The sequence below is a fragment of the Bombina bombina genome, chromosome 6 (genome assembly GCF_027579735.1).
Source record: "Bombina bombina isolate aBomBom1 chromosome 6, aBomBom1.pri, whole genome shotgun sequence".
Classification (NCBI taxonomy): Eukaryota; Metazoa; Chordata; class Amphibia; order Anura; family Bombinatoridae; genus Bombina; species Bombina bombina.
Window position 1 is genome coordinate 575,546,523 of NC_069504.1, and position 13,351 is coordinate 575,559,873.

The 13,351-nt window shown below is 39.5% G+C and overlaps 1 protein-coding gene across 1 annotated transcript in view; it reads left to right on the top strand.

Moving 5' to 3' along the window:
• The window catches only part of LARP6 (La ribonucleoprotein 6, translational regulator), a 97,028-nt gene extending 84,043 nt beyond the window's left edge, over positions 1-12,985 (top strand). The window contains exons 2-3 of the mRNA XM_053717546.1: positions 113-323; positions 10,775-12,985. Coding sequence (XP_053573521.1) covers positions 113-323; positions 10,775-11,824 — 1,261 coding nt within the window. The 3' untranslated portion in view covers positions 11,825-12,985. The remainder of the gene's footprint in view (positions 1-112; positions 324-10,774) is intronic.
• Positions 12,986-13,351: the final 366 nt, after the last annotated feature.

The following is a 13,351-nucleotide window of genomic DNA, read 5'->3' on the forward strand; positions in this document are numbered from 1 at the left end:
AGAAAAGCCTATTGATGTAAGTTACTTTTTAGCAAGGCAATCTACATTATACAAACTGTTATTTTTAATTACCATGTGTTAATTTAGTTATTGATTTTACTTATTTTTATAGTGGAACAGCAACAAGTGGCGGAGAGAATGATGGTGATGAATTGGACCAGGACTGGAAGCCTCCTGATCCTGAGCTTGTCCAAAAACTAATACTGCAGATTGAATATTACCTTTCTGATGAAAACCTTGAGAAAGATGCCTTCTTATTAAAACATGTGAGACGAAACAAAATGGGCTTTGTTAGCGTTAAGCTACTCACCTCCTTTAAAAAGGTTGGTAAGGCAGTGTTTTTATCTGTTTTTTCTTTTCATTTTCATGAATAGTAAATTTACCTGCTAACTTGTTTAATCTAGATCAATGGTTTTCAAACCTAACCTCAGGCCTCCCCAACAGGCCAGGTTTTCAAGATTACCATGGTTACTTTATTATTTCACATGTGGCCTGTTAGGGAGGCGTGAGGACAGGTTTGAAAACCAGTGATCTAGATGATATGTTTTGAAGAGAAATTAATTCTGCACAATAAAAAATTATTCATGCAAGAGTTTTGAATAATATGAAGATTCAATATTCTATTTAAATACCCATAGCAGGGAACAATTCGGGAGCAACACCATGTTAAGAAAATTGGTAAGCGACTTCCTCTAAAAAATATTGTGGCTGTTGGGTTATTCTGAGGGTTACATACTTGCTGCTCATAGTGGATAAGAGAGAGTGACTTTTCCTTATTACATATGACTACCAAATGTACAACACAAGCTCAAGGCACGTGTTGTTTGATGGACATGGGATTATTAAAGAAGCAAGTAGCAGGTTTCCCATAGTGAAGGTGATTGTGGGTAAATTTTCAAAATCACAAATGTAGAATGACTATAAGGACATGAAACCTAAACTTTTTTTTCTTTCATAATTTAGATAGAGAATACAATGTTAAAGGGACATTATACACTAGATTTCTTCTATAATGTACGACGAGTCCACGGATTCATCCTTTACTTTGTGGGATATTATTCTCCTGCTAACAGCAAGTGGCAAAGAGCACCACAGCAGAGCTGTCTATATAGCTCCTCCCTTAGCTCCAACCCCCCAGTCATTCTCTTTGCCTACTCTAAGTACTAGGAAGGGTAAAGTGAAAGAGGTGATAAAATATTAGTTTTTATTTCTTCAAGCAAGAGTTTTTTGTTTTAAATGGTACCGGTGTGTACTATTTACTCTCAGGCAGCAGATGGATGAAGACTTCTGCCTGGAGGATGATGATCTTAGCATTTGTAACGAAGATCCAGTGCTGTTCCCACAGAGGCTGAGAAGTACAGGAAACTTCAGTGTGAGGAACGTTTTCATGCTATATAGCAGTGAGGTATGTTCAGTCATTTTTTCGGGAGAGACTGTGTATTTCAGAAAGGCTGACAGTATCCCCATGAGGGTAAGGGTAAGCAGTAATCCTAAGAGCTATAGAAAGGCATTACTAAGCTTGCCTAAGGGGCTAATTAAAAAATGGTTGACACTGAGTTTTGAATGTTTGTGGGCAAACGTTTTTATGAACTGGGAGTGCTGTTAACGTTTTTTGGGCAAACTTTATTGACGTGACTCTTGGCTTATTTTTTAGAACCCACATGGCTAGTTTAAAACCGCTCTGGTGCGGTTCTTTGAGGCTGTAGAGACATCGAGTGAGATGGGCGGGGCCTATTCGCGACTCAGATGCGCAGTTGTTTTCTCGCAGCAAGCTCCAACTCCTGAGGGCCCTTGTAGATGTTTTGGGCCAAATCAAAGCTTTAACCCCATATTTACCATCCCTGAGGGCAGGTAGGGCCACAGCAGGGCTGTGGCAAGGTGCTGGGGGTGTTTTTTCCGGATTTAGGCTTTGTTCAATCCGGTTTGCACATTAAAGGGTTAAATTTCCTTGTGGGGCAAAGTTAACTACACATATTGAGCCTGCTGTAAAAAAATTGAAAAATTTGGTGCATTTTAAAGCATTTTTGCAGAACGTGTATGCTTTTTTTTTCTCTTAAAGGCGCAGTACCGTTTTTTTAAGATTATTTTTTTCACTAAATAAAGTGTTTTCATGCTTGTTTGTAGTCCTTACTAGCCTGTTCAACATGTCTGACATTGAGGAAAGTCATTGTTCAATATGTTTAGAAGCCATTGTGGAACCCCCACTTAGAATGTGTCCCTCATGCACTGAAAGGTCAATAAATTGCAAAGAACATATTTTAGCTACTAAAAGTATGTCGCAGGATGATTCTCAGTCCGAAGGGAATCGGGTTATGCTATCTAATTCTCCCCAAGTGTCACAACCATTAACGCCCCGCACAAGCGACGCCAAGTACTTCTAGTGCGTCCAATTCTTTCACCCTGCAAGATATGTCCGCAGTTATGAATACTACCCTCACAGAGGTTTTATCTAAGCTGCCTGGGTTGCAGGGGAAGCACAGTAGGTCTGGTGTGAGAACAAATGCTGAGCCCTTTGACTCTTTATTAGCCATATCCGATGTACCCTCACAATGTTCTGAGTTGGTGGTCAGGGATTTCTGATTCAGGAAAGATGTTCCCTCAGACAGACTCAGATATGACTGCTTTTAAATTTAAACTAGAACACCTCCGCTTATTGCTCAGGGAGGTTTTAGCGACTCTGGATGATTGTGACCATATTGTAGTTCCTGAGAAATTGTGTAAAATGGATAGATTTCTAGAGGTTCCTGCCTACACTGATGTTTTTCCGGTCCCTAAGAGGATTTCGGACATTGTTACTAAGGAGTGGGATAGACCAGGTATTCCATTCGCTCCCCCTCCTACTTTAAAAAAATGTTTCCCATATCAGACACCATGCGGGACTCGTGGCAGACGATCCCTAAGGTGGAGGGAGCTATTTTTACCCTGGCTAAGCGTACAACTATACCTATTGAGGACAGTTGCGCTTTCAAAGATCCTATGGATAAAAAATTAGAGGGTCTCCTAAAGAAAATATTTGTTCATCAGGGTTTTCTTCTCCAACCTATAGCGAGCATTGTTCCTGTAACTACTGCAGCTGCTTTTTGGTTCGGGGCTCTTCAGGTTGAGACCACATTAGATTATATTCTGGATAGAATAAGGGCTCTCAAGCTAGCTAATTCTTTCATTACAGATGCCGCTATTAAACTGGCTAAATTAGCGGCAACAAATTCAGGTTTTGCCATTTTAGCGCGTAGAGGGTTATGGCTTAAGTCCAGGTCTGCTGATGTGTCATCAAAATCTAAGCTTTTAGCCATCCCTTTCAAGGGTAAGACCCTATTTTGGCCTGAACTGAAAGAGATCATTTCAAACATCATTGGAGGGAAAGGCCATGCCCTTCCTCAGGATAAGACAAATAAGATGAGGACCAAACAAAATAATTTTCGTTCCTTTGGAAACTTCAAAGGTGGTCCCTCTATCTCTTCCCCTGCTGCAAAGCAAGAGGGGAATTTTGCTCAATCCAAGTCAGTCTGGAGTCCTACCCAGACTTGGAACAAGGGTAAACAGGCCAAGAAGCCAGCTGCTGCCACCAAGACAGCATGAAGGGGTAGCCCCCGATCCGGGACCGGATCTAGTAGGGGGCAGACTTTCTCTCTTTGCTCAGGCTTGGGCAAGAGACATTCAGGACTCCTGGGCTTTAGAAATCATAACCCAGGGGTATCTTCTAGATTTCAAAGATTTCTGTAAACCAGACAAAAAGAGAGGCGTTCTTACGCTGTGTAGAAGACCTATATACCATGGGAGTGATCTGCCCAGTTCCGATAACCGAACAGGGGCAGGGGTTTTACTCCAATCTGTTTGTGGTTCCCAAAAAAGAGTGAACCTTCAGACCAATTTTAGATCTCAAGATCCTAAACAGATTCCTCAGAGTCCCATCCTTCAAGATGGAGACCATTCGGACTATTTTACCAATCATCCAGGAGGGTCAATATATGACCACCATGGACTTAAAGGATGCGTATCTCCACATCCTTATCCACAAAGATCATCACCAGTTCCTCAGGTTCGCCTTTCTGGACAAGCATTACCAGTTTGTGGCTCTTCCCTTTGGGTTGGCCACAGCTCCCAGAATTTTCACAAAGGTGCTAGGGTCCCTTCTGGCAGTTCTAAGGCCGCGGGGCATAGCAGTGGCACCTTTATCTAGACGATATCTTAATTCAGGCGTCGACTTACCAACTAGCCAAGTCTCACAGGGACATCGTGTTGGCTTTTCTAAGATCTCACGGGTGGAAGGTGAACGTAAAAGAGTTCACTTATCCCTCTCACAAGAGTTCCATTCCTGGGAACTCTGATAGATTCGTGGACATGAAAATTTTTCTGACGGAGGTCAGGAAATCAAAGATTTTAACCACCTGCCGAGCTCTTCATTCCATTCCTCGGCCGTCAGTGGCTCAGTGTATGGAGGTTATCAGACTAATGGTAGCGGCAATGGACATAGTTCCGTTTGCAGTGGTCTGAGATGCAAGTGAGCAACTATGCATGCTCAAACAGTGGAATGGGGATTATGCAGATTTATCTCCTCAAGATAAATCTGGATCAAGAGACCAGAGACTCTCTCTCTTCTTTGGTGGTTGTCACAGGATCATCTGTCCCAGGGAATGTGTTTCCGCAGGCCAGCTTGGGTCATAGTGACGATGGACGCCAGCCTATTAGGCTGGGGTGCAGTCTGGAATTCCCTGAAAGCTCAGGGTTTGTGGACTCAGGAGGAGGCTCTCCTCCCGATAAATATTCTAGAACTGAGAGTGATATTCAACGCGCTTCAGGCGTGGCCTCAGCTGGCTTCAGCCAGATTCATAAGATTCCAGTCTGACAATATCACGACTGTAGCATATATCAATCATCAGGGGGGGGACAAAGCGTTCTCTAGCGATGATAGAGGTTACCAAAATAATTCGATGGGCAGAGACTCACTCTTGCCATCTATCAGCAATCTATATCCCAGGAGTGGAGAACTGGGAGGTGGATTTTCTAAGTCATCAGACTTTTCATCCGGGGGAGTGGGAACTCCATCCGGAGGTGTTTGCACAATTGATTCAGCAATGGGGCACGCCAGAATTGGATCTGATGGTGTCTCGTCAGAATGCCAAACTTCCTTGTTACGGGTCCAGGTCAAGGGATCCTCAGGCAGTACTGATAGATGGTCTAGCAGTACCCTGGTCATTCAACCTGGCTTATGTGTTTCCACCATTTCCTCTCCTTCCTCGTTTGATTGCCAGAATCAAACAGGAGAGAACTTCGTGATTTTGATAGCACCTGCGTGGCCACGCAGGACTTGGTATGCAGACCTGGTGGACATGTCATCTCTTCCACCATGGACTCTGCCACTGAGACAGGACCTTCTCATTCAAGGTCAGTTCCAGCATCCAAATTTAGTTTCTCTGCGGCTGACTGCATGGAGATTGAACTTGATTTTATCCAAGCGAGGTTTCTCTGAGTCGGTCATAGTTACCTTGATTCATGCTCGAAAGCCTGTCACTAGGAAAATTTATCATAAGATATGGTGTAAATATCTTTATTGGTGCAAATCCAAAGGCTACTCATGGAGTAAGATTAGGATTTTGTCCTTTCTCCAAGAAGGATTGGAGAAGGGGCTATCAGCTAGTTCCTTAAAGGGACAGATATCTGCTTTATCAATTTTACTGCACTAGCGTCTGGCAGATGTTCCAGACGTTCAGTCATTCTGTCAGGCTTTAGTTAGAATCAAGCCTGTGTTTAAACCGTTTCTCCGCCATGGAGTTTGAATTTAGTTCTTAAAGGGACAGTTCACCCAAAAACTTTCTCCCCTTTAAATTATTCCCAATGATCCTTTTTACCTGCTAGAGTGTATTAAATTGGTTGCAAGTAGCTCCTTTACTCATATTTCAGCATTTGAAATAGCTGATTTAGCTTGTGGTTTCCCAACCTATACTGAAAGTTTTGATACTGGCGTATACGCTATTGACAAGCCTAAGTAAACACAGCCAGCAGAAGAGATTACACTGTCAGTGGGGGGCATGATAGTTAAGTAATAAAATGATAATTTTCCATTGTTCTCTCTATGTATTGAGCTTTGGTGTTCCAGACAAATATAAGATAAGGAAGCAAGTCTGTGTACATAAAAGTGATAACATAATGAGATCTGATATTACCTGAAGCTCAACCCATTGTAATAGGCTGTGGTTTCAAAGCACAAAACCAGCTACTTCAGATACACAAATAAACCCGAAAATGCAATTTCTCAAATATTTTATACTCTGCAGTTGGTATAACAAGTTATTTAAAATACATTTATGGAAAAACAATTTTACAGTGTACTGTCCCTTTAAAGTTCTTCAAGGGGTTCCGTTTGAACCTATGCATTCCATAGATATTAAGCTATCTTGGAAAGTTCTGTTTTTAGTTGCTATCTCTTCGGCTCGAAGAGTTTCTGAACTATCTGCATTGCAATGCGACTCGCCTTATCTTGTTTTCCATGCTGATAAGGTGGTTTTGCGTACCAAACCTGGATTCCTTCCTAAGGTTGTTACTTATAGGAATATCAATCAGGAAATTGTTGTTCCTTCTCTGTGTCCTAATCCTTCCTCTAAGAAGGAGCGTCTGTTGCACAACTTGGATGTGGTTCGTGCTGTGAAGTTTTACTTGCAAGCAACCAAAGATTTCCGTCAAACATCTTCTTTGTTGTCTATTCTGGCAAACGTAGAGGTCAAAAAGCTACGGCTACACTTTTTTTTTTTTTTTTTCTGAAAAGCATACGAGACTGCTGGACAGCCTCCTGAAAGGATTACAGCTCTCTCTACTAGAGCGGTGGCTTCCACATGGGCTTTTAAAAATTATTATGCTTCTGTTGAACAGATTTGTAAGGCTGCGACTTGGCCTTCGCTTCATACCTTTTCCAAATGTTATACTTTTGCTTCTTCAGGGGCTATTTTTGGGAGAAAAGTACTTCAAGCAGTGGTGCCTTCTGTTTAACCATCTGTCTTGTCCCTCCCGTTCATTCGTGTCCTGTAGCTTTGGTATTGTATCCCACAAGTAAAGGATGAATCCGTGGACTCGTCGTACCTTATAGAAGAAAAGTAAATTTATGCTTACCTGATAAATTAATTTCTTCTATGGTACGACTAGTCCATGGCCCGCCTTGTCATTTTAAGACAGATATTTTTTTATTTTAAATTTAAGTTGCCTCTGCACCTTTTTAGTTTCTCCTTTTTCTTCCTGTACCTTCGGTCGAATGACTGGGGGGTGGAGCTAAGGGAGGAGCTATATAGACGGCTCTGCTGTGGTGCTCTTTGCCACTTCCTGTTAGCAGGAGGATAATAATCCCAAAAGTAAAGGATGAATCCATGGACTCGTCGTACCATAGAAGAAATTAATTTATCAGGTATACATAAATTTTACTTTTTTCTTTGCATAAATGTTATGTAAATGATCCATTTTATATAGCCCATGTGGGAGTGTTTTTGTAAAAATGTATAGTTTTGCTTATTTTTGACTAACGTTGTACTGATTTTTCAGACTTCTAACCAAGCCCAAAGTTTTTTAGATGTTTACTGATGTCTACAGATTCCTGTTTGTGTATAATGGGTCTTTCATATGCAGGAGATGGGGGGGGGGGTGGAGATTTTATATCTGTATCTGTGCATATTCTTCTTAACAGTAGTGTCTATTACATGCAGTTATATGAAAATTGGTGTATACTGTCCCTTTAAACAACTTTCCAACTTTAGATTACCCAATTTGCTTTATTCTCTTGGTATCCTCTGTTGAAGACAGCAATGCATGTGGGTGAGACAATATCATGAGGCATATATGTGCAGCCACCAATTAGCACTTCCTGAGCCTAACTAGGCATGCTTTTTAGCAAAGCACACAAATACCACAAACCAAATGAAATAATAAAATTTAAATTGGAAAGTGGTTTTAAAATTATATGATCTATCTGAATAGTGAAAGAAAAAAATGTCCTGTTCCTCTTTTAAAGGGACAGTATACTATAAAATTAATGTGTTTCCAATTACTTTTTTTTTACCAGCTGCAGAGTATAAGATTTTTTTATTTTTTTTTTTTATTTTTTTTTTTAAACCTTATTTGTGTATATGAATTGGCTGATTTTGTGTTTTGAAGCCACAACTATGTGCTTTAAAGTCATACATCAGAGGTTTTATACTTGAGTTTGTAGTGTTGTGAGAACTTGCTTATTTGGTTAGATGATATCATGTTTGTATGGAAGCCTCAATATGCCATCTATTGTGCTGTGCTAAGAATCGGAGCAGTACAGGAGCCATCTTAAAGGGACACTGAACCCAAATTTTTTCTTTCTTGATTCAGAGCATGCAATTTTTAAGCAACTTTCTAATTTACTCCTAAGTTTAGTTGCCAGCACATTTTGGTGAACAAAGATTATAGGAGTAAATTAGAAAGTTGCTTAAAATTGCATGCTCTATCTGAATCACAAAAGAAAACATTTGGGTTCAGTGTCCCTTTAAGACAGTTGGTGTGATGCAGTTATAGAGTGCAAGTGAAGAAGATTTGCAACTCGGATCAGACAAGTGCAGCTAATGGCCCCTATTTATCATGGTCTGGCGGACCTGATCCCACACTGCGGATCAGGTCTGCCAGACCTCGCTGAATACGGCGAGCAATACGCTCGCCGTATTCAGCATTGCACCAGCAGCTCACAAGAGCTTCTGGTGCAACGCCGCCCCCTGCTGACTCGCGGCCAATCGGCCGCCAGCAGGGGGGTGTCAATCAACCCGATAGTACTCGATCGTGTTGATTTCCGGCGATGTCTGTCCGCCTGCTCAGAGCAGGCGGACAGGTTATGGAGCAGCGGTCATTGTGACCGCTGCTTCATAACTGCTGTTTCTGGTGAGCCTGCATACCGAGCTTGATAAATATGCCCCAATAAGTCTAATATCAGCTAAGGATCAGTGCAGCTGGATATAGTATCAGCTAGTTAGGAAGAGTAAGAATGGTCAGTTACACATTACAGGTATAATTTACTAGTCCTAAAGCCTGTGTACATGGGCCATTTTCTGCAGTGCAGCGCTCCCACCCCCCTCTCTGCTGACTGATCCTTTGTTACGGTGTCAACGGCCAGGTATGTTTATCCTGACGCAGTCTCTACTGTGCATGACAGCTTCGGACAAACATACCTGAACTTTTATTATATACAATAAGTTGCCTGGATTACTATATTCAGAACAGACTATATATAGCTGGTCAGGTAGTTCCTTGTCATTGTGCATACTACCTAATACTGAGCTTACTATAGCATACACAGTGTACAGGACTGCTAATATAAGGAGCGCAGAAGCCATTCATTATAAAGGTCTATATTTGTGTATATATCCATATGTGTGTGTGCAAATCTACAGGAGCCAGCTTGTTATGTAATCATAGTAATTAAAGTGCCAGTGTACATTTAGAAGTTGCCAGTGCATCATTCATATAAATAGTTAATGTTTGCAATGTAAGGACAGCACAGAGTTTTAGATCAGTATCTATCTGTCCATATTCTTCTTTAGTCGTGTCAATTACATATAGTTTTAAGAAAATTGGTGTATACTGTCCCTTTAATCAGTAGGACATAAATGTGTATTCTACTATATCCTGTAGTGTTTCTCAAAACCATTATGAATACCTACAAAATCATAGTTTAAAAATAAAGGGGCATGAAACACACATTTTCTTTTATGATTCAAGCAGAGCATACAATTTTAAAAAACTTTCCAATTTACTTCTATTATCAATTTTGCTTTGTTCTTTAGTCTACTTTATTGAAGAACAGCAGTGCATTACTGGGAGCTAGCTGACCACATGAAGATATATGAAGAGGCATATGTGTGCAGCCACCAATCAGCAGTTTGCTCTCTGCTTCTGAGACTACCTATATATGCTTTTTTTTTTTTTTTTTTTTTAAGATACCAAAGGAATTCTGCAAATTAAATAATTGAAGTAAATTGGAAAGCTGTTTAAAGCAATATGCTCTATCTGAATCATGAAAGAAAAAAAAATAGGTTTCTCGACCCTTTTAAGGAATATATGTGTATTCTGGTATTTATTTGAATGGGATGAAAATCGTTGACATGCTAAATATATTGCTTGCATTAAATTTACTGATTCCAGAAAAGTAGATGTTTGTGCACGTTGGGTTTTACCTATTTATTTTATAATACTATATTATAATCTGTTTTAATTAGAAGTCCCACACATATGTATGAATGGCTCTCATGATGAAGCACACTAGCTAATAAATGTACATAAGTATATAGAAATGTATATGGTGGAAAAACAACGTGAGACCTGAAACCTTACTTTTATTAGTTTTGTTCTATTGAAACAATTTCTAGCTTAATAGGCCAATTATCAGAGCAATCTGAATACACTGAATTATTCAGTTTTTTTATATATATCACACACACACACATATATGTATGTAGGTGTGTGTATGTGTATTATAATATGTGTGTATGTTTCTACTGTATGTGTGTAGGTAATATTATATATAATCTGCTTGAATATTATATATAAAATCTGCTTGAATTTTCTGGTAACACAGCCTATAACTTTGCGAACCAATCTGCACTCGGTGGTGGTTTTGTTTTGTTTTTTTATTATTTTTTTTTTTTTTAAATTGTTTTAAGAAATTTAACCATGCTCTTCTGTTTTTGGAAATTATCAATTTGAGAAAAATGTTGTTGTGTTTTTTTTTGTTTTTTTTTTTAAATAATATATTTTTATTTCCCCCCCCCCCCTCAAGGTAAAACATCTCACACGTGACTGGAGAACCACAGCCTATGCTTTAAGATATTCCAATGTGCTTGAACTAAATGAAGACAATAGAAAAATCAGACGCAAGACTCCAGTCCCAGTTTTTCCCAGTGAGAACCTCCCAAGCAAGATGCTTCTGGTTTATGATCTTCACTTTATTCCAGAGTTGCAAGGCTTAAATAAGGAGCAAGAGAATGGAGGAATGCAAGAAAAAATAATGGAGCAACTCCTGAAAAGCTTTGGGACCTTTGGTGTTATTTCATCTATACGTATTCTGAAACCTGGGCGTGATCTTCCATCTGATGTGAAAAGATTTAGCAGTAGGTATTCCCAAGTTGGGACAAAGGATTGTGCAATAGTAGAATTTGAAGAGGTAGATGCTGCCATCAAGGCCCATGATACCTTTAATACAGAAAAGGATACAAATGATGGAATAAAGGTTATTCTAATTGGCATGAAGCCTCCAAAGAAGAAGTTGCAGAAAGAACGGAATAAAGATGAAGAATCTAAAAACCAGCGCAAAAATAAATCGCTTAATAAGAGAGTAGAAGAACTCCAGTATATTGGTGATGAGTCGGCAGCTTATAGCTCCTCGGAACCCGAGAGTGATCCCAACTCGCCAATGGTAGTACGAAAGATTCAGTCTAGTAACAAACTAAGCCCTTCTGCCTACCCAAACAATCATTTGAGCCCCAATGCATCACCAAGGTCTTCTCCATGGAGTAGCCCCTGTGGACAACGCAAAGGCGTAAAGCAGTCCCCACTTGCTGACAGCATGAGCCCAGAGACGGCTCGGAAGTGCACAGAGTATTCTTCAGATAGTAGCATCACTCCTTCCAGCAGCCCTTGGGTTCAGAGAAGAAGACAAGCTCAAACCATAACACAAGATAAGAGCCCAGCTTGCAGCCCAATGTTAGGACGGAAAATACAAAATGCTGATGGTTTGCCTCTTGGTGTTCTGAGGTTGCCAAGAGGTCCTGATGGTACAAAGGGATTTCACAATGGAAGTGAAAGGAATAAGCCTTTGCAGGATTTGTAAATGCCATGGAACCTTAAGGAACTGGATGCACCAGCCTTTTACATCAGCCTCTTAAGTAAATAGTGTCCTGATAGTATTGCAGTGCAGTGCTGCAGGCCACGCTCTTAGTCCGTATGCGTTTACTGCTGCTTTTGCCTGGCATTAAATATATTTTCCTGAAAGACTGAAATAAAGTCTGTATTTATTTTTTTAAAATCTGATTTAATTTCAAAACTGTTGTACATGTTCAGCAAATGTGCTGTATTTTTTTCATTTTGTTTTTAGCTTAATTTCAAACCATTTTATTTTTTTATTTCTGTGTTGCCAGGAATCTGTAGCAGTTATGGTTAATATAATGTAAGCTACACTAATGCCAGCAAATTAGTTGCATATTTCCCTGGGTCTTATTGCAGATAATGACTAACTTAGTGGGATGCATGAGGCCTTGTGCAGTGTTCTTCATAAGCTTCCAAAGACACCACTGTGTACAAAGAGTGTATATTCTGTGATGTGAATTAAAAAGAAAATCTATAAGCATCAAAAAGTTCAGCAGATGTCAATTTATCATATCCTTTTTTTTCTTTTCTTTTTTTTTCTGTAAATATAAATTTACCTTGTGTGAAAATACAATCATGTTTTAATTTCCATGGTGGCTGTAGATAGAAGGGCTCTAAGGCAAGGGGCTGATCTACAGTATTCCTTTTTCCTTCAGGAGACCATAGCAATAGATTACAACTGAATATGGAAGACAAAGCATTACTCTCTGTACATACGGGTGAATATATAGCAGCAAAGGGATGAGGGCAAAACTTGCTCTCCCAGGGTATAAAACCAGACTCAGCATGCAATATGTTTGCATGTTCCATACCAGTTACTGTAATTGAGTATTAGCAGTGGTATATGCTATGAAGTGGAACACCTGATGGGGCCGCATGTTATCATTCCATCACGGTCTTCTAGAGTTATACAATAGATCTTAGAAAGCAGTGCTGACATTCTGTGAAGATCCCAGATTTCCCACTAAAAGATCAATACGCCGTGTAATCCGATGTTAGTAGTTTTTGCATTGACTGTCCCTTTGAAAATACCTGTACATTGTTTATTATGATTTCTTATATGTCCAGTCTTACATGCATCACATGGAAATGTCAATAAACTTAAAATGCCAACACCTGAAAAAAATATCTTCAGTTATTAATTGTACTAGAAATGAGAAATCAGTTTGATCAAAATGTCTTATAGATTAATCCTGCTGTTTGTTTTATTAAATAATTCTAGATGGAGGGCAGAATTGCAAAATAGCTGACGTTCGGTCTAGTCATATACAGTAGTTTGACTCTTTTAAAGGGACCACATACTTAAGAATTAAATTAATTAAAAAAAAAAAAATATATATATATATATATATTTGTGTCACATATATACTTTTTTTTATTATTTATTTATAGTGAACAAATACATTGCCAGATCATGCAAGGTATTAAAATATACTATATACAAAGACGGGTTTGTCATGCTCATCAAAGCATAGCTAGACAATAATCTTCT